The sequence below is a fragment of the Heptranchias perlo genome, chromosome 28, assembly GCF_035084215.1.
Source record: "Heptranchias perlo isolate sHepPer1 chromosome 28, sHepPer1.hap1, whole genome shotgun sequence".
NCBI lineage: Eukaryota > Metazoa > Chordata > Chondrichthyes > Hexanchiformes > Hexanchidae > Heptranchias > Heptranchias perlo.
The window spans coordinates 8,985,145-9,007,270 of NC_090352.1; the positions used below are offsets into that span (position 1 = coordinate 8,985,145).

The following is a 22,126-nucleotide window of genomic DNA, read 5'->3' on the forward strand; positions in this document are numbered from 1 at the left end:
TAGCAGCGCCTGGTGACCATATTGTGCAGCTACAGGGTGATAAGTTTAAATAACTGATTTCCTATGTGAACATAGGAATTTATAATGGAAAAGCCAAAAGCGAGAAGTGTCACAACAGGAAGTATGGTTTTGTAGACATGAAGTGAGTGCAGACTTAAAATTTTTAATAAGATAATGGTTATCTATAGATTGTGATATTGCTGATCATAGAATCATAGAATAGTTACAGCACAGAAGGAGGCCATTCAGTCCATTGAGCCCCTGCCGGCTCTTTGTAAGAGCAATTCAGTTCGTCCCATTCCCCCACTCTTTCCCTGTAGCCCTGCAAATTTTTTCCCTTCAAGTATTTATCCAATTCCTTTTTGAAAGTCAGGATTGAATCTGCTGATTTTTGAAGAAAAAGGGAAAAGAACTGCCAATCCTAACAGGCTGTGGTTTATTGTGATTGTATCCAAATAGGATCAGCATATGGCAAGATTATTACATTTTTAGGTATTCAGAGTTCTCAAAAAAAAACAAATTTACAAAGATAAAATGTTGATCCAACAGAACCACAGGGACCAAGACCAAGTGAATCGCTTAAACCGTTAAACGTGTATTGTTGCCATGGGAACGAACCGAATGTACTACTGATGTACTGTCTGTCCCACGCACACCATGCAGAGCGTACAATGTTTGTATCATGTTATGCGATCTAACAAACGTGTTGTCTTACAGGGGGAACCTAGGGTCACTGAGGCTACAGCTGCGACTACAGGATGAGAGTGTTCTTCCTTCCAGTTACTACCAGCCCCTCACTGAGTTACTCCTCCAGTCAGTCAAAACAACCAACAATGTGAGTAACGTCATCTGTTCCCTATTTGTGAAGCAACTTTTCCTCTTGCTTATAGTTCCTCATACGACACACACTATTCCTCAATCAGGTGCCCCCAGGTCTTTGCTGATGCCGTGCTGTGAGCATCTACTAGGAAGTGTGGGACAGCAGCGCAGTGTGTACTGGTGCAGTTCAGTTTTTTTTTCTTCCCTTCCTGTCAAGAGGCACCTTTCGGACTTCCTCCTATTGCCCCAGCTAAACTCAGCAACCCACCCTGTAGGAAGTTACAGGCACACAAGCCCATGTCCTACAATGACACGGTGTGTAACTACAGCAACACTGCTCTGCTGCACCACTCAAATCCATAAACTAGTTTTAACTTGCTATGACTGTTTGAGTAAAACATTCATTTTCTGTATTAAGGCACAAAGGGCTGTGGGTTTTCACACTGGGCACACATAGATACAGTGTGAATATGAAAACTGATGCCTCGTATCACACTGGGCATGACTCCAGCACCTTTACAATACTCTGGAACAGATCAAATTGTGACTAAATGTGCAGGCGACCACTAAATACACATCATGCCACGTAGACATTGAAAAGACGTGAGTGACCTCCCAGGAACTACAAGGATGGATGGGATATTGGGATTGGTTTTACAGTAGCCAAGTGATTGAACGAAAACTAGGAAAATCAACGGCCAGGAACTGTGTGTTTTCTTGACAGTTTCATTATCCCAGCAGGATTTATAAACTTTAGATCAAAGAGGCTTGAATTTCCACCGGTTTTGGGGTGGGGGGAGTGCAGTTTCCCGATCGTCTGCAGTAACTTCTGCCTTTCCGCCATTTCTCCGGGGTTTGTGCAGATCCTCCAGCGAAGTTGCAGCGGGTGATTGAGGGAATCCTGCAGAAATTCAGTGCCAAGCTCTCCATATCGTTTCTCCTTTCATTCCCATATAAAGTTTGTGTTAACGGGACCAAACAGGCACCAGTTCTAAGAACCTAGAAAGCACAGAAGGAATCTAGACAATTCATCCCATCAAACTTTCTCCTTCTAATCCACAAATAATTTACCCCATCACTGACTCTTATTTAGCTTCCTACGGGCAAGTTATGTAAAATCGCGCTCTGATCTCAGACCATTAGGTCCTCCTGTTAATTTGACTGTAGTCTCCGGATTTTAGAATGTTTCCACCAAACTAAATTGAACAAACCTCAGTCTAAAGTAGCATCAGTTTTGGTTGAGCCCGTTTGTGAGACAGTGGTGGCAATTTTCAGAGTGGACTTGTCCGATTGCTGAATCAGGGGACCCGATTAGGAAAGTGGCCGGTGATTCGTTATGCCAGATCACCATCTAGTGAGCAATGACTGAACCTCACCATTTCCCCGTGACTGGAACCAGTTACTGAATCTCACCCTGTGACCGGGATCAGTTACTGAATCTCATTCTGTGACTTGGATCAGTTACTGAATCTCACCCTGTAACTGAGATCAGTTATTGAATCTCACCCTGTGACTGGGATCAGTTACTGAATCTCACCCTGTGACTGGGATCAGTTACTGAATCTCACCCTGTGACTGGGATCAGTTACTGAATCTCACACTGTGACTGGGATCAGTTACTGAATCTCACTCTGTGACTTGGATCAGTTACTGAGTCTCACCCTGTGACTGGGATCAGTTACTGAATCTCACACTGTGACTGGGATCAGTTACTGAATCTCACTCTGTGACTTGGATCAGTTACTGAGTCTCACCCTGTGACTGGGATCAGTTACTGAATCTCACACTGTGACTGGGATCAGTTACTGAATCTCACCCTGTGACTGGGATCAGTTACTGAATCTCACCCTGTGACTGGGATCAGTTATTGAATCTCACTCTGTGACTGGGATCAGTTACTGAATCTCACTCTGTGACTTGGATCAGTTACTGAATCTCATTCTGTGACTTGGATCAGTTACTGAATCTCACCCTGTGACTGGGATCAGTTATTGAATCTCATTCTGTGACTTGGATCAGTTACTGAATCTCACTCTGTGACTGGGATCAGTTACTGAATCTCACTCTGTGACTGGGATCAGTTATTGAATCTCACTCTGTGACTGGGATCAGTTACTGAATCTCATTCTGTGACTTGGATCAGTTACTGAATCTCACCCTGTGACTGGGATCAGTTACTGAATCTCACCCTGTGACTGGGATCAGTTATGAATCTCACCCTGTGACTGGGATCAGTTATTGAATCTCATTCTGTGACTTGGATCAGTTACTGAATCTCACCCTGTGACTGGGATCAGTTACTGAATCTCACCCTGTGACTGGGATCAGTTACTGAATCTCACCCTGTGACTGGGATCAGTTACTGAATCTCACCCTGTGACTGGGATCAGTTACTGAATCTCACCCTGTGACTGGGATTAGTTACTGAATCTCACCCTGTGACTGGGATCAGTTATTGAATCTCACTCTGTGACTGGGATCAGTTACTGAATCTCACCCTGTGACTGGGATCAGTTACTGAATCTCACCCTGAGACTTGGATCAGTTACTGAATCTCATTCTGTGACTTGGATCAGTTACTGCATCTCACCCTGTGACTGGGATCAGTTACTGAATCTCACCCTGTGACTGGGATCAGTTATTGAATCTCACTCTGTGACTGGGATCAGTTACTGAATCTCACTCTGTGACTGGGATCAGTTACTGAATCTCACCCTGAGACTTGGATCAGTTACTGAATCTCATTCTGTGACTTGGATCAGTTACTGAATCTCACCCTGTGACTGGGATCAGTTACTGAATCTCACCCTGTGACTGGGATCAGTTACTGAATCTCACCCTGTGACTGGGATCAGTTATTGAATCTCACTCTGTGACTGGGATCAGTTACTGAATCTCACTCTGTGACTTGGATCAGTTACTGAATCTCATTCTGTGACTTGGATCAGTTACTGAATCTCACCCTGTAACTGAGATCAGTTATTGAATCTCACCCTGTGACTGGGATCAGTTACTGAATCTCACCCTGTGACTGGGATCAGTTACTGAATCTCACCCTGTGACTGGGATCAGTTACTGAATCTCACACTGTGACTGGGATCAGTTACTGAATCTCACTCTGTGACTTGGATCAGTTACTGAGTCTCACCCTGTGACTGGGATCAGTTACTGAATCTCACACTGTGACTGGGATCAGTTACTGAATCTCACTCTGTGACTTGGATCAGTTACTGAGTCTCACCCTGTGACTGGGATCAGTTACTGAATCTCACCCTGAGACTTGGATCAGTTACTGAATCTCATTCTGTGACTTGGATCAGTTACTGAATCTCACTCTGTGACTGGGATCAGTTACTGAATCTCACCCTGTGACTGGGATCAGTTATTGAATCTCACTCTGTGACTGGGATCAGTTACTGAATCTCACTCTGTGACTGGGATCAGTTACTGAATCTCACCCTGAGACTTGGATCAGTTACTGAATCTCATTCTGTGACTTGGATCAGTTACTGAATCTCACCCTGTGACTGGGATCAGTTACTGAATCTCACCCTGTGACTGGGATCAGTTACTGAATCTCACCCTGTGACTGGGATCAGTTATTGAATCTCACTCTGTGACTGGGATCAGTTACTGAATCTCACTCTGTGACTTGGATCAGTTACTGAATCTCATTCTGTGACTTGGATCAGTTACTGAATCTCACCCTGTGACTGGGATCAGTTACTGAATCTCACCCTGTGACTGGGATCAGTTACTGAATCTCACCCTGTGACTGGGATCAGTTACTGAATCTCACCCTGAGACTTGGATCAGTTACTGAATCTCATTCTGTGACTTGGATCAGTTACTGCATCTCACCCTGTGACTGGGATCAGTTACTGAATCTCACCCTGTGACTGGGATCAGTTATTGAATCTCACTCTGTGACTGGGATCAGTTACTGAATCTCACTCTGTGACTGGGATCAGTTACTGAATCTCACCCTGAGACTTGGATCAGTTACTGAATCTCATTCTGTGACTTGGATCAGTTACTGAATCTCACCCTGTGACTGGGATCAGTTACTGTATCTCACCCTGTGACTGGGATCAGTTACTGAATCTCACCCTGTGACTGGGATCAGTTATTGAATCTCACTCTGTGACTGGGATCAGTTACTGAATCTCACTCTGTGACTTGGATCAGTTACTGAATCTCATTCTGTGACTTGGATCAGTTACTGAATCTCACCCTGTAACTGAGATCAGTTATTGAATCTCACCCTGTGACTGGGATCAGTTACTGAATCTCACCCTGTGACTGGGATCAGTTACTGAATCTCACCCTGTGACTGGGATCAGTTACTGAATCTCACACTGTGACTGGGATCAGTTACTGAATCTCACTCTGTGACTTGGATCAGTTACTGAGTCTCACCCTGTGACTGGGATCAGTTACTGAATCTCACACTGTGACTGGGATCAGTTACTGAATCTCACTCTGTGACTTGGATCAGTTACTGAGTCTCACCCTGTGACTGGGATCAGTTACTGAATCTCACCCTGAGACTTGGATCAGTTACTGAATCTCATTCTGTGACTTGGATCAGTTACTGAATCTCACTCTGTGACTGGGATCAGTTACTGAATCTCACCCTGTGACTGGGATCAGTTATTGAATCTCACTCTGTGACTGGGATCAGTTACTGAATCTCACTCTGTGACTGGGATCAGTTACTGAATCTCACCCTGAGACTTGGATCAGTTACTGAATCTCATTCTGTGACTTGGATCAGTTACTGAATCTCACCCTGTGACTGGGATCAGTTACTGAATCTCACCCTGTGACTGGGATCAGTTACTGAATCTCACCCTGTGACTGGGATCAGTTATTGAATCTCACTCTGTGACTGGGATCAGTTACTGAATCTCACTCTGTGACTTGGATCAGTTACTGAATCTCATTCTGTGACTTGGATCAGTTACTGAATCTCACCCTGTAACTGAGATCAGTTATTGAATCTCACCCTGTGACTGGGATCAGTTACTGAATCTCACCCTGTGACTGGGATCAGTTACTGAATCTCACCCTGTGACTGGGATCAGTTACTGAATCTCACACTGTGACTGGGATCAGTTACTGAATCTCACTCTGTGACTTGGATCAGTTACTGAGTCTCACCCTGTGACTGGGATCAGTTACTGAATCTCACACTGTGACTGGGATCAGTTACTGAATCTCACTCTGTGACTTGGATCAGTTACTGAGTCTCACCCTGTGACTGGGATCAGTTACTGAATCTCACACTGTGACTGGGATCAGTTACTGAATCTCACTCTGTGACTTGGATCAGTTACTGAGTCTCACCCTGTGACTGGGATCAGTTACTGAGTCTCACCATTTATCCTGTGACTCAGATTAGTTACTGAGTCTCCCCTAGTTATTAGCAGTTCATACCCAAGGGTGGATTTCCCACCGAGTGATGATTGTGCCAATAGTTTTTCGTGGTAGTATTACCATGAGTCAGATAAAAATATTTTTCCCGGTGATATCCACGCAGTTCTAATAGGCTGTTAATGGTGTGGGAAGGTAAGATAATGAGGAGCAAGACTTCCGAGTTTCCCTCCTATAACCAGCTTCCATGGTTTTGGATTAGTTGTGATGAAGTCTGCTTGAGATTATCCTTGTCACCTCAGCATACAATATAACTGGTGTTCTGTTAATGGTCACAATTGAATTTAATGGAGAGGGTTAGCTCCAGCCACCTACTTGAACATTATTTAGAAAACATCTCTCTTCATCTGACTCAAACCCTCACCTTTCCACCATTATTTTAAAACAAGAAAGCACAAACATTTATAGAGCATTTTATCATATCCGCAGCAAGTCCCAAAGCACTTCAGAGCCAATGTATCCTTGTTACATAGGCAAATGTGGCAGCCAATTTGCACACAGCATATTCCCACAAATAGTAAATGAGATGAATCGCCAGTTAAATTGTCTTTTTTCTGGTGGTGTTAGTTGAAGTAGGAATGTTGGTTTGGACATTACAGCACTCCCTACTTTTCAAAAGGCACCATTGGATCACCTACATCCGAAACAGGCAGACAGGGTTGTTACTTCTTTGGGTTTTTACTCCAGATATTTCTTGCATTCAGTGCCTCAGACCACTCTTGTAGGCCGTCAGACAGTGGTTGGCACAGAACGTACTGAGAGTCCTGCAGGGAAAGGAGAGGGTGGATCCAATTGGACAGTTCCCCGACCAGACAGTCGATGCCATTTGGCAGAATGTCTCGTTGCCAGAACTGACCAACAGGTATAAGGATGGTGTTGAGAAAGGCCCTCCCAGTGTGGTCCTTCCAACACGCACGGAATCTCAGCACCACCGCAAGCTGCCCTTGAGGCTGCAGCGGGGTGGAGACCGCCGTCCACCTCCTGATGGATTGCACATCTCTCTCCACACTTTTGCGCAGAAGGTATGGAGAGAGATGTGTTGGTATCTGTCCCGGTTCATCCCCAGCAGCTCATTTACACAGGACGCTGTGCTCTACAGGTTGTTCCCCGGGACGTACACCGAGACAGATATCAACTGCGGCTGGAAGACCATCAACTCAGTGAAGGAGGCCCTTTGGTCCACCCGAAACCTATTGGTCTTCCAGCTGAAGGAGCTGTCCACGACCGAGTGTTGCCGACTGGCGCACTCCAAGGTCCAGGAGTATGTGCTGCGGGACGCACCTGAAGTGAGATGCGACCTACACAAAGGGGCTTTATGGGGAAAGGCCACTGTGTAAGGCCACCCCACTTTGTATTGTACAGAATGTATTGGAAGATATGTGCTTTGAATTGTAAAAATTAGATCATAGTGTGTACGATCTGTATTGTATTGGTTTGAACTATATTGCTTGAAATTTTGTCTTTTTACATCGAACTGTGTGTATCTTAAAATTTTATGAAATAAAGTATATTTTGAAATATGAAATAAAGAATCCTCACTCCCCATAACTGGAGTGTACCTTTCCTTGCTCAATATTTAGGTAATTTGTAGAGAGCCTAGAACAGAACGTCTTCATTAGCATCATTTGGCTTGCTGGTTATATCACATGATTTTCCTTGACGTAGGAAGTAGGTAGAATAAGTATTTCACTAGACTGTAGCATAGGCTATAACTGTCAAACAGATTTATTAAACAGTAAATCTATAAGTAAACATGAGCAATGATACAATTATACATTATATATTAGATTATACAGTGATTGTAAGCTTATCTCTCCTCCAGTTGGTAGAAAGTAACAATTGCATCGCCTGTTGTTAAATTGCAATATAAATATCAACCCTGTGTGGTATTTTTTTGCAAACGATCCACAAAGTTTCTGTGGCCTGTACATTTATACACACACATATATATATAAAAACAGGCTGAAAAATATCTTTTTAAAAAATGACCAGGACAAAACAAATTTAAATATATGTCTGTTAAAGAACCACCAAACATTTTTTCAGACAAAACCCACAGGATAGTTGTATTTGAATTGAATGAGTTGGCCTCTTCTTTGGATACCTGACACAGACAACAATATCTGGCTAAGTATCAAAATAAGCTGGGGCCTTTCTGTGGGTGAACCTGGTTTTTAACCCCATGTGCACTGTAACAGAAAGAAAGAAGCAATACCATGATACATAGACAAATGCCTATTTTTTCTTATGGGGGCCTTGGTTTAACATTGCATTCAAAATACAACTCCCCCGACATTGCTGCAGTCCTGCAAACCCCAAAGTCCTGAGTGGACCTTGAATCTTCTGACTCGGAAGTGAGTGATTCCAACTGAGCCAAGCTGACCAGAGCTCACTGCTTATGGCTGGCAGTATAGTTAACTGCTTGCCATCAGCAGTAAGTCCTCATCACCCTGGAGATCTCAGGCCACACTGGAGGTCTTCATGAACCGTGCCATGTTGACTATGCGCATGAATTCAATTCCCTCTCGTTGTTAGACTTTAGTAACTCCTTTGCATCTTCTACAAACATCCTTTCATTTCACAGTCTTTTCCCAGCACAGCATGGAACATTATAAATGCTACAGAAATATGAAAGTATATTTAGATATGGGTTTAAATATTCAGCCACTGCTTAACATGCTATAAAGATATTTTTCTTTTTGAGAGGGGGTGGTGTGGCACACAATTAATAGCAATATTAGCCCAAAATATTCTCCATAAATTGAGAGTTCATAACAGGCTGTAACAGAATGCCAGGACTGAGATGGTTGTACAAGTTGCATGAGCTTCAGTTGTATAGGAACCCCCTCAGTTGTGTTGCTGCCTTGTGGAATATTCTCCAGTGAGCTGTTAGACTTTTGAAGGAAGCTACTTCCCTGCTAAATGGTAATATATTCAGTATAAAAGGGAAGTTCCTTTAAAGCATGCAGGCTCCCAGTGTCGCTCTCATTGATGAGCTGAGTTTGTGTCACCATGGGGTGCTTCAGTAATAAGTTAAAGTCTGAGTCCAAAGGCCTCTCCACAGAATTAAGGATGCTGGGGTAGTGAGTAATGAGGTTGTAATTTATTTCAGGGATACAGACGACACCGTAAGCTGTGAGAACAAAGCTCAAGTGATCGATGGATATCATCCGGATCCTGAGATTGAATTACGTCTTTTTACTCACTCGAGCAGACATAATTTGTTTTATTTATATAACTAAAATGAAAACCGTGCTTGGAATAAGTTCAAAGTGGTGCTGAGATGACACCAATTAAAGATCGAGGCAGTAATGCTGTGATCATTGCAGAATGATGTTATTGGTGGGACATAATAGGGAAATTAGAAGAGAGCAAGCGGGGAGAAAGGGAAAAGGGCAGGGGGTATTGGCAGCAGTCTGGGATCAGGCCTTGTACTTCCTGCTCTCGGCTACAGATACACCAAAATAGTTGAAAAAAAAGGGATTAAAGATATAAAATATACAACAGGAGGAATTTAAACAAGTGTTGACAGAAAAATCAAGGGTCTATACCATATAAATAATAACGGGTGCGGTGAGCAACTTACAATGCTGTAATTTGGATTATGCCATAGACTGTGACAATGAAATTTGAACAGTTTACACAGTCTTCTGAACCCCACTATGAGGCCACTAGGCTGGGGCTGGGTTTCCCTCACTGCTGGACTACCGTGGTTACAGCGCCAATAGAGAGTTTCCCAAGGTGACTACGTGATTGCAGTGAGGGCCACAACTTCAGATCACCCAACCACAGGAAAGCATGATACTGGCTGTGTGTACCAATATGCATTATAACAGAGGCTGTGGCATATCAGAAACTTTATCAAGGCAGCTGCAGTGTATCTTCAATGTTTTTCTTCACTGTGGCGAATAAAGGCATAGTGACCCACTTAGAAACCAATGGGAGCCCATACAGTTTCAAAGCAGCTGTGACTATGTCCATCCCAAGGAGACTGTGCCAACAGATTTGATTGTGTTGCTATCTTCTTACAGCAAACCTTGAGACCATTTAGATTTCTCGAAGGGTGAGGACTTGCCGATCTTAACGGCAGGGCCTCATTCCAATAAAATGCTGCAGTGTCCTGGCTGACAGCCGGCCAGATTGACAGCCTGGCCGGCGGGCGGGCGCACAAACATGCAGCAGGAGGCCGCAGCTGGGGACGTGGTTAGTGGGGGGGGGGGGGAAGCTCGAGGCCGTGATCAGGGGGAGGGGGTGCACTCCTGCCCCTCCTGGTCCACAAGAAAGCCTGAAAAATAAACTTTAATCTTACCTGCTGGACCTCTACTGGCCCAGGATCCGTCTCCCGTTAGGTTTTGCCTGACGGGGAAGCCGGCTCTGACCCGCCACCCCCCCACACCCCTCCCCCGCTCAGGCCTCAGTCTCATATTGCAGATTGGGTCCTGATGACACCATTGGACCCGATCTGCATACGTAAAACAGGACCCCGCTTCCTTCCTGCGGGTGTCCTGCCCGTCTGCTCAACTTAATATGGGGACACGCCGGGAAGGAAGCGGGATCGGTGGGGGGCACTGACACCCGTTATTTTAACTGCCCGCCCCCCGCCTGGTTTCCACCAGATGGGGGCGGTTAAAATCAGGGCCTAGGTTAACTGACGATGTAAATGCATTAACAAAAGTTTTTTCTCCGGAGAGTGACTGCTGCAATTCTCGCCTCTATATGAACAAAGTTACGAGAACGAGAATACGATTAACCTTTTCAGCAATATGGTCAGTTTACACCAACATAATGGCATGGAATCTTTTCAAATATTTATTTTCAGGATATGGACGCCACTGGCAAGGCCAGCATTTATTGTCCATCCCTAGTTGCCCTTGAGAACGTTGTGGTGGGCCTTCTTCTTGAACCGCTGCAGTCCGTGTAGTGAAGGTTCTCCCACAGTGTTTTTAGGTAGGGCATTCCTGGATTTTGACCCAGCGTCGATGAAGGAACGGTGATATATCTCCATGTCAGGATGGTGTGTGACTTGGAGGTAGTAGTGTTCCAATGCTCCTGCTGCCCTTGTCCTTCTAGGCGGTGGAGGTCACGGGTTTGGGAGATGCTGTCGAAAAAACCTTGGCGATTTGCTGCAGTACATCCTGTAGGTAGTACACACAGCAGCCACGGTGCGCTGGTGGTGGAGAGAGTGAATGTTTAATGTGGTGGATGGGCTGCCGATCAATCAGATAACATGTAAAAGGCGTGTTTACAGAAAATGATTACAAAGCTTATCTTCAAAATGTGGTTACTTCCATGGGCGGAGTGTTCACTAAGTTTCTCTGGTGGTTGAGGTCTTAAGAAACACAGGACAATAGAATGAGAAAGGGCCATTCACTCCAACAAGCCCATTTATCCACAGGCCATGAATGTCCTGCTCTGGTTCACCCAACCCATTTAATCACCTGAGCAAAAGTTCTGCTATCTTTCTCCCTGCTCCTAAGAGGCAAATTGAGCACAAGTCTAGCACATCAATCCTTATCCCACATTATTAACCCTTGACTAATCGTCTGCCTCATCATGTCAAGAGGCCTTCCCCCCACCACCACCGCCACCCATCTTGTCATGGACAAGCATTTAGAAATTGTGAACGATTAGTTGTGCTCATTAACCGAGCTGTAGGAACTCTGCAAGCTGTGATAGGTAATGACCATACCCTCTTTCCCTATAGGGTGAAAAGGGGAATCTGCTGGCACTGATCGACGAGGTTACCACCGCTGAAAACAGACAAGAGGTCGCAACCAATCTGGTTAAGCTTTTCTTGGGGCAAGGGCTGGCGAAAGAGTTCTTAGACTTTGTCATTAAATTGGAACTGGACAGAACAAGTAAGAAAATTAGTTATTTAACTTAGACACAAAATAAAAGGTTTAAAGGGCACAGCTCTCTGGCCAGTGCATGTTGTGGAATGGGTTCAGTTCCGACAAGATTATGCACTGAAACATGTTTAGAATACATGGTTGGTTACGAACAAGGTTCCTGTTTTGTCAGACCTGGAAAAATGGCTTGCAAGACAGTTTACCCAGACAACATAGTCCATTTAAATGTGGACAATTCTATTTGTTCATATTAGAATGCTGTTCCAGTGTTTGAATATCCAGAACAGTTGTTACTGTACATTCTAATATTTTTGGATACACTGTATATTTGAATTCCATAAGGAATGGAACCAAGACAAGATAGCACAGGAGTAAGAGTGCTCATTACACAATCCTCGCTCTGAAGGTTTGAGTATCAATGCAGCTTGCCACTTCAATCTGCCTGCAGTCTTCACTAATAGTTAGTGCTGGCGGTTGTCGGCCAGTGGAGTGACTGGTGATAGCTGAGTACCTGAGAGAGTGCGAGAGTTTATTTAGCCCCTTATCACATCCTCACGACATCACAAAATGGTTCCTATCCAATGAAGCGTAGTCACTGCTGTGAAGGTAAATGTAGCAACAGTTTTACAGGTCTAACCAACAAGAAACATACTTTATCCAAACAACAGTTGACGTTTAACAAATTAGGAAGAAGGTTCTTTGTCAACATTCGGATGTAAATTTTAATAGAGGTCAGGAAAGGCCATGATTTTCCATTAATTCTGAAAGTATGCTTTTGTATTTTTTGCATATTTTTCAGGTGAACCAAATACTTTGTTCCGAAATAATTCTTTAGCTTCAAAATCCATGGAATGCTTTTTAAAGGTAAGGAGCACTCTGGGATGAAATCCTTTTGATTGTTGAGCAGTGGCCTCATTGTTGATGTTTATAAGGTTTCCCATAGTGGCAGATTAGGGAGTTCACAATACCAGTTTGAATCTCTACAAATGGCTAGCTACATACGTCTGGGTACAGGTATAGTCCGGGTATGCATTTAACACAATAACTTCATGCTTTTTGGCATTTCAGTGCCTCCCACAAGGGTACACACACGCACCCCACACACGCACCCCACACACACACACACACACACCCCACACACACACACACACACACACACACACACAACACGCCACACACACCGGGTACGGGTACAGATATAGCCCGGGTACAGGTATAGTCTGTTAATTGTATGATTTATGTCAATTAGTGTTAAATTGCATTCAGGTGGTGCGTATCAATTGGGGACTTTCTGGTATCTATTTATATGAGACCTTATCTAGAGTGTGGAGTTTGTAATATGGATCTCTGTGAATAAAGGCTTGGAAGCATCTGAAGACCAGGCTCTAGTATTCTATCCTTCACCACCTGGCTACCCAATTTTTAACATGGTAGCAGAGGATTGTTGCCTAAAGGTGGAGGTTGGAAACTACGATTTTTTTGGACATAAAAAAAAGAAAAACTTGAAAGCCTAATGGCCATTGTGGAAAATGGAAGAAAGCAAGTTTAAAGCCTCGAGGTACGATTTCCCTCTGATATTCTCGGAGTTTGAGCCAAATGACCAGTGGAAGAATTAGGTTGATATGTGGACACGGATTACTACTCGGCCAAAGAGAAAACAAGGCATGGCTTTGCGTTGTCGCTTCCTGAACAAAGTAAAATCAGAAGTAAGGTATTTTCTGAGATGGATGCAGATCTTTCGGATAATGATGAAGGTTTTACCTTTCTAATAGAATTTCTGGATCAAATCTACAAGGAAGATGATCTGTTAAGTGTCTATGAGGCCTGGTCAGCATTTGATAGATTTCGGAAAACTGATGGTCTTTCAATGGAAGAGTATGTCATGGATTTAACAAATTGTACAAAAGGTTGACAAAGTTCAAATTGGGAATCCCTGGATCGGTACTAGCATTTAAATTACTAGATTGTGCTAAGGTGTCTCATATGGACAGGCAACTGGTCCTAACTGATGTCCAGTTTTCAGAAAAGGAGACTGTGTTGGACCAAATGTCTGCTGCCTTAAAAAAAATTCCTGGGGAAACAGTCATTCCCTTCAGCCTTCATGGAACAAATGGGGCCTTCTGCTGTGACACAAAGAATAGAAGATTCGATGGTTACCAGGTTTCGAAGAATTCCACATACTAAACGCAGGCGCCAGACCAGGTTTCAAAATTTTCAAGAGACTGGACGCAGGCGTCAATATGACGGAAGGTTTAAAGACAGCCAGATTGGTGATGAAAGCAGGTATAGCAAATCCAGTTATATCATCAGAAGACAAAATTAGGACAGTAATAATGAATGAATCCCAGGAATGCCCAAGGAAAAATCAGGAGATGCTTTAGATGTGACTGTAAGTATCATTATGAGGTGAATTGCCCAGAGCAAAGATGCAGGGTCTTTGAAATGACGCATGAAGATAGTAGTTCTGAGGAAGAGGATGAAGATAATGATGAACCTGAACAGATTATACTGGTCACAAGGAGTTTTAATCCTGTGATGAATGTATTAGTCGTGGAGTCCTTTAATTGTACGGTGTTAGATAGTGCATGTACTTCAACTGTATGCGGGGTAGATTGATTAAAATGTTATCTTGATTCACTAAGTAGTGAGGATCAACACAAGGTTAAGGAATATAAAAGTTCTACATGTTTTAGGTTTGGAGATGACAACAGCTTGAGGTCACTCAAGAGAGTGGTAATTCCAAGTAAGATAGCTGGAGTGAGCCATTTTATAAGTACGGGTGTAGTCTCTAGTGAGATACCTATGCTTTTGGGTAAACCTTCCATGAAAAAGACAAAAATGAAATTTGACATGGAACACGATGAGGCAATCATTTTTCGGAAATCGGTTGATCTGCAGTTTACCCAGTCAGGGCATTATTGTATTCCCTTAATAAAACCTGATGTTTCTCATTAGCGTGTTAGGCAAGTATTAATGGCATCAGGTGATAAGGATAAGAGAGGAAAAAAATTGTCTTAAATTTAAGTAGACAATTTGCCCACCCTACTTGTCAATGTTTAAAAATCCTGCTAAAAGATGCAGGTGTAATTGTTGAGGAGTATACAAGGCTAATAGACGAGATTAGTGAGAACTGTGAAATCTGTAAGAAGTATAGACGGACGCCCCCACATCCTATTTTAAGTATTCCGTTAGCACGTGACTTTAACGAGGTAGTTGCAATGGATCTAAAGGTATGGGACAAAGACAGAAATGTTTTCATCTTACATTTTATTGACCTGGCTACGAGATTTAGTATTTCTACACAAATATATAGTAAGGAGAAGAAGGTTATTTTAGATAAAATTATGGAAAAATGGATAGGGACTGGACTTGGGACACCAGCAAAATTTTTGACCGATAATGGAGGTGAATTCGCTAACCCAGAGTGCAGAGATATGTGTGAGAATATGAATATAATTGTCATGAATACAGCAGCTGAGCACCCTTTTAACAATGGTCTTTGTGAAAGGAATCATGCTGTGATTGATAGCATGGTGCATAAAATGTTGGCTGATCGAACAGACTGCAAATTGTCAACTGCCCTAGCATGGGCAGTTCATGCAAAGAATTCTTTTCAGATGGTTGGAGGATATAGCCCTTCCCAACTAGTCAATGGGCGCAATCCTAAATTACCTTCTGTTCTTTGTGATAATCCTCCTGCTCTAGAAGGTACTACAATTATTGCCATTTTTTCTGAGCATTTAAATGCTATGCATGCAGGGAAACAGGCTTTTATCAAGGCTGAGGTATCAGAGAAAATTCGTAGAGCACCAAGGCATCGTATTAGACCTTCTGAGACAGAGTTCTATTCAGGAGATTTGGTATACTGTAAAAGAGAGGGTCACAGGGAATGGAAAGGCCCTGGTAAGGTAATAGGTCATCATGATAAGACAGTAATTATCCAACATGGCAATCAAACTGTTAGGGTTCATTCCTCACGATTAATTGAAATTAATTATAAAATCTCGGACTCTGAGCAGTTAATAGAAGTAAACGAGGCACCTTGTGCCTCAGATGTTCATGATTTTTTTGATGGGGTTCCCGAGGTACAGAATGAGGTAGATCAAGGGCTGGACAGTGGTAAAGTCAGTGATCAAGAAACACATGATAGAGTTACCACATCCAAAGAACAATTACCCAAAGTGGGTACACGGGTGACATATGTCCCAGAAGGGACTAATGATGCATCAATTTTGGGACGGGCAGGCAAAGCTACTGGTTGGTTTAAATATTGGTTGAATGTTCAGGATGATGGCCAAGAAGCGAGGTCCATGGACTGGCAGAATGGGATAAAAGAGTGGAGAGTACAAAAGCGGAGTACAAGTAGTGATAGGGAGTCTGGAATTGAATCTCACATCAGAAAACTATAGTCAATTAGAGATGAAAGAGGGAGATCTTGCAGTAGTAGTCCCGACAGACATAGAAGTGGATGTAGAAGATGTAGTTTGACTAGGTCAGACAATGAAACAAAGACCACAGAACAGTCATGTAACAGAACTAGAAGCAGAAGTCCTCATGATCGTGACATTTTGGTGGCTGCCAATAAACTTGAGGATAAATGAGTTAGAGAGGCAAAACAAAGGGAGTTAGATAGTTGGAAAGAATTTGGAGTTTTTTCTGAGGTAGCAAATAAGGGTCAACCAGCTTTGTTGCATGGATGGGTTTGTACTGAAGAAGTCCTTGCAGATGGGATTCATAAGGCGAGCTTGGTAGCTAGGGGTTTTGAAGGGAAACTGGGTGATACAGACGTTTGCATGGATTCTCCCACTGCTGGAAAGGTAATCTTAAAATCTTTTTGGTTCTTTTGGCAACATATTCATGGGAGTGTAGGTCAATTGACATAAAAGCCGCATTTCTGTAGGGCAATACTTTTCAGAGAGAAGTGTTTCTGAAATCGCCTAAAGAGTCAGCAAATGCGGAAGGAAAGATATGGAAACTGAACAAATGTGTCTATGGCCTGAATGATGCTTTCAGGGTATGGTATTTTTCGGTGAGATCTGTTTTGCTGAAAATAGGTTGAGTTCAACTAAAAGCAGATCCCTCTATATTTTATTGGTACCATAACAGAAAACTTTCAGGCATTTTCACGATGCATGTTGATGATTTCTTATGGGGAGGTACTGCGGAATTTGAGAAATTTGTCATTAATAAGATTAGAGTAGAATTTAAAATTGGGAGTCAGGCCCATGGGGCTTTTAAATATATTGGTTTAGATATTAAGCAGAGTGGATCTGGTATAACTTTAAATCAACAGTCCTATTTAGAGAGAGTTACTCCCATCCCGGTGAATCGTACTAGGTCATCGCAGAAAGGTAAATGTTATATCTAAAGAAGAGACAGAGCAATTACAAAGCTTGATTGGTCAGTTGAACTGGTTGTGCACTCAGACTAGACCAGATGCTAGTTTTGATGTGTTGGTGTTAAGTACTTCAATGAAACACCCCAAAGTAGAGAATGTTTTAAGGGCAAATCAAACATTACGAAAATTAAACATAGTTAAATACGTACTTAAGTTCCCATCCTTAGGTGACCCAAAGAAAATGAAGCTCGTTATCTTTAGCGATGCTTCACATGCTAATCTTCCTGTTGGGTATTCTAGTGCAGCTGGTTTCATAGAATTTCTTATAGGTGAGAATGGGAAATGTTGTCCTTTAGCTTGGGAAGCTAAGAAAATAAAAAGGGTTGTTAAAAGTACTCTGGCTGCTGAAACACTGGCTCTTGTCGACACGGTGGATATGGGATTCTATTTGGCAAATATTTTGAGTGACATCCTGTACAACGGGAGTACTGAAGGTAATATACCCATTGAATGTTATGTAGACAATTGTTCATTGTGGGATAATGTACACTCTACAAAAAAAGTGAGTGAGAAAAGATTACGGATTGACCTTGCTGGCTTGAAACAAATGCTAGAGAGAAAGGAAATCTCTAAAATTAAATGGGTGGATTCAAGCCATCAACTGTCGGATTGTTTTACTAAAAGAAGTACATGTACGAAGAAATTATTAGGGATCCTGGAGAAGGGTCGCCTCACAATTAATGTTTTGAATAGTATAAGTTGTACAGAGTATGGAAGTTTTTGATTTTTGAAATTTTTGTTTGTATTGTATAATTAAAGTTTAATTTTTTTTATTTAAAGAGAGAGAAGGGAATCTGTTAATTATATGATTTATATCAATCAGTGTTAAATTGTATTCAGGTGGTGCATATCAATTGGGGACTCTGGTATCTATTTATATGAGAGCTTATCTAGAGTGTGGAGCTTGTAATATGGATCTCTATGAATAAAGGCTTGGCTGCAACTGAAGACCAGGTTCTAGTAGTCTATCCTTCACCACCTGGCTACCCAATTTTTAATATAGTCCAGGTACAGTTATAGCCAGGTACAAGTATAGCTGGGATACAGGTAAAACCGGGGTACAGGTATAAACGGGATACAGGTATGGCCGCAGTACAAGTATAACCGGGTACAGGTATGGCCAGGGTACGGGTATAACCGGGGTACAGGTATAACCGGAATACAGGTATAACTGGGCTACAGGTATGGCCGGGGTACAGGTATAACCAGGGTACAGGTAAAACCGGGTACAGGTATAGACGGAGTAAGACATACACATCCATTTTATGAGTATACTCTGCTGTCGGGGAACTTCACCTGCTGGCTATGCAAATCAGCAAATCACAGGTGCACAACAGAGAATTTTCATCCATTGGTTCCAATGGACAAAGACCGCAGGCAATTGATCGGTGGGTCATTGATCATTATTGATCGGTGAGTCATTGATCATCATTGATCGGTGGATCATTGATCGTCATTGATCAGTGGGTCATTGATCATCATTGATCAGTGGGTCGTTGATCGTCGTTGATTGGTGAATCATGATCGGTGGGTCATTGATCATCATCAATCGGTGGGTCATTAATCGTCATTGTTCGGTGGGTCATTGATCAGCGGGTTATTAATCAGTGGGTTGTTGATCGTCATTGATCGGTGGGTCATTGTGCGGTGGGTCATTGATCGTCATTGATCGGTGGATCATTGATCGTCATTGATCGGTGGGTCATTGATCGGTGGGTCATTGATCAGTGGGTCATTGATCGGCGGGTCATTGATCAGTGGGTATTGATCGTCATTGATCGGTGGGTTGTTGTGCGGTGGGTCATTGATTGTCATTGATCGGTGGGTCATTGATCGGTGCGTCATTGATTGGTGGGTCTTTGATCGTCATTGATTGGTGGGTCATTGATCGTCATTGATCGGTGAGTCATTGATCAGTGGGTCATTGATCATCATTGATCGGTGGGTCATTGATCAGTGGGTCATTGATCGTCATTGATCAGTGGGTCATTGATCGTCATTGATCAGTGGGTCATTGATCGTCATCGATTGGTGGGTCATTGATCCTCATTGATCGGTGAGTCATTGATCATCATTGATCGGTGGGTCATTGATCGTCATTGATCGGTGGGTCATTGATCGGTGGATTATTGATCGGTGGGACATTGATCGTCGTTGATCAGTGGGTCATTGATCGTCATTGATCGGTGAGTCATTGATCATCATTGATCGATGGGTCATTGATCGTCATTGATCGGTGGGTCATTGATCGTCATTGATCGGTGGGTCATTGATCGTCATTGATCGGTGGGTCATTGATCATCATTGATCGGTGGGTCATTGATCGGTGGGTTGTTGTGCGGTGGGTCATTGATCGTCATTGATCGGTGGGTCATTGATCGTCATTGATCGGTGAGTCATTGATCATCATTGATCAGTGGGTTATTGATTGTCATTGATCGGTGGGTCATTGATCAGTGGGTCATTGATCGGTGGGTCATTGATCGTCATTGATCGGTGAGTCATTGATCATCATTGATCGGTGGGTTATTGATTGTCATTGATCGGTGGGTCATTGATCAGTGGGTCATTGATCGGTGGGTCATTGATCGTCATTGATCGGTGGGTCATTGATCGTCATTGGTTGGTGGATCATTGATCGGTGGGTCATTTGATCAGTGCGTCATTGATCGGTGTATCATTGATTGGTGCATCATTGATTGGTGGGTCTTTGATCATCATTGATTGGTGGGTCATTGATCGGTGCGTCATTGATCGATGCGTCATTGATTGGTGGGTCTTTGATCGTCATTGATTGGTAGGTCATTGATCGTCATTGGTCGATGGGTCATTGATCGGTGCGTCATTGATGAGGTGGGACCACCTCCCCCTCCCCCCACAGTCTCCGACCGTCAACCAGCTCAGTATAGGAGACAACCTATTCCCTACCCTCTCACAACTGGCGAGCTGCAGCGTCCGACCGCCTGGTGCCTGTAGTTCATTGGCGGCATGTAGATGAGACCCAGACACAGGGAATGGGCACAAGAGGCCAGAATCAAAGGAAGGGAGGTCTTCAGAAGCTGCATCTATTGCAGAGATAGTGGGGCGAGAGGCTGTGGAGAACTTAAATATTAGGATAAGGATTTAAAACTTGTGGCATTAGGGGAAGGGGAGGCAATGCAGGTCATTGAGGCCTGGGATGAGGGGTATGCAGGACTTAACATGGAGTAGGACATGTGCAGCAGAGCTACCACCAGAAAGGGAAATGACTTTGTACCGAGGGGCTCAGCTAGTATTAATGACTGGTTAGTCCTCAGCAGGCGGTTGTGTCCAATTCTGGGCACCACAATTTAGGAAAGTTGTCAACGCCTTGGAGAAGGTACTAGAATGATACCAAAAATGAGTGTCTTCAGTTACGTGGAGAGACTAGAGAAGCTGGGATTATTCTCCTTAGAGCAGAGAAAGTTAAGGGAAGATTTAGTAGAGCTGTTCAAAATTATGATGGGTTTTGATAGAGTAGATAGGGAGAAACTGTTTCCACTGGCAGGGGGGTCAGTAACTAGAGGACACAGATTTAAGGTAATTGGCAAATGAACCAGAAGGGAGATGAGGAGAATTTTTTTACGCAGCAAGTTGTTATGAACTGGAATGCATGGCCTGAAAAGGTGGTGGAAGCAAAAGGGAATTGGATATATACTTGACAAGGAAAAATTTGCAGGGCTATGGGGAAAGAGCAGGAGAGTGGGACTAATTGGATAGCTCTTTCAAAGAGCTGGCTGAATGGCTTCCTTCTGTGCTGTAAGATTCTATGTACAGCGAGATGGGAAATCTAGGAAACTGAGGAACTAAGTAATCGTTATTATTCGTATTTTGCTGTCTCTGTCGTGCATTCATTTCTTTGTGTGTTAACTGTGCAGGTGGCTGGGATGCAATATTTGCACAATATCCTTGGACCAACCATAAACCGCGTGTTCGAAGAGAAGAAGTATGTGGAGCTGGACCCAAATAAAGTGGAATTTAAGGAAGCAGGGTAATGGTCAATCACTTATCTTCACATCCTGTTAGCCTGCTCATACCCCGGCCATAAATATAGAAAAGATTTGCCAAGAAAGTATTTGTCTGAGGAGGACAATAGGACTTTGTAGGAATGATGGATTTGGATTCAGTGCTTGGATGTGGTATGGATTCATCGAGTGCTGACAGCAGTGTTTCAAGAACCTGTAGTGCTCTTTGTAAAGTGAATTCTTGTTCAAAGGTGTTATATTTGGCATTTTACTCCTGGGTGCCACCTCAGGTCGATTATCTTTCCAAACAAACCCCAATTTTTAAAACAAAAGAACAACGTAACAAAAGTACTAAAAAACATGATAATCTGTGAAAAGAAAGAAAAATTCCTTGCCTGATTAAGCATCTGGAAGATTGCTACAGCTAATACCTCCATCCATTGTCCTCCTCTGGATCTCTTATCTACTAAATCACAATGCCCTCAATGACCATTTTGGATTAAATTTAAGGCTTTTATCCTGCAAATAAAATCTATGCGGTCCTTTTTCAAAGACCATAATCTCAGCATTTACTGCTCTAATCTTGATTTATTCCATAGAGAATCTCTTCAAATTCTAATTTAGCTTTTTTCTTTCTAACA

General features: G+C 43.0%; 1 protein-coding gene across 1 annotated transcript in view; it reads left to right on the forward strand.

The window, feature by feature from the left end:
• Nucleotides 1-22,126, forward strand: part of rasa4 (RAS p21 protein activator 4) — a 188,945-nt gene that overhangs the window by 131,828 nt on the left and 34,991 nt on the right. Inside the window, exons 9-12 of the mRNA XM_068008013.1 lie at nt 718-835; nt 11,960-12,113; nt 12,904-12,968; nt 21,399-21,511. Of these exons, the coding sequence (XP_067864114.1) occupies nt 718-835; nt 11,960-12,113; nt 12,904-12,968; nt 21,399-21,511 (450 nt within the window). The remainder of the gene's footprint in view (nt 1-717; nt 836-11,959; nt 12,114-12,903; nt 12,969-21,398; nt 21,512-22,126) is intronic.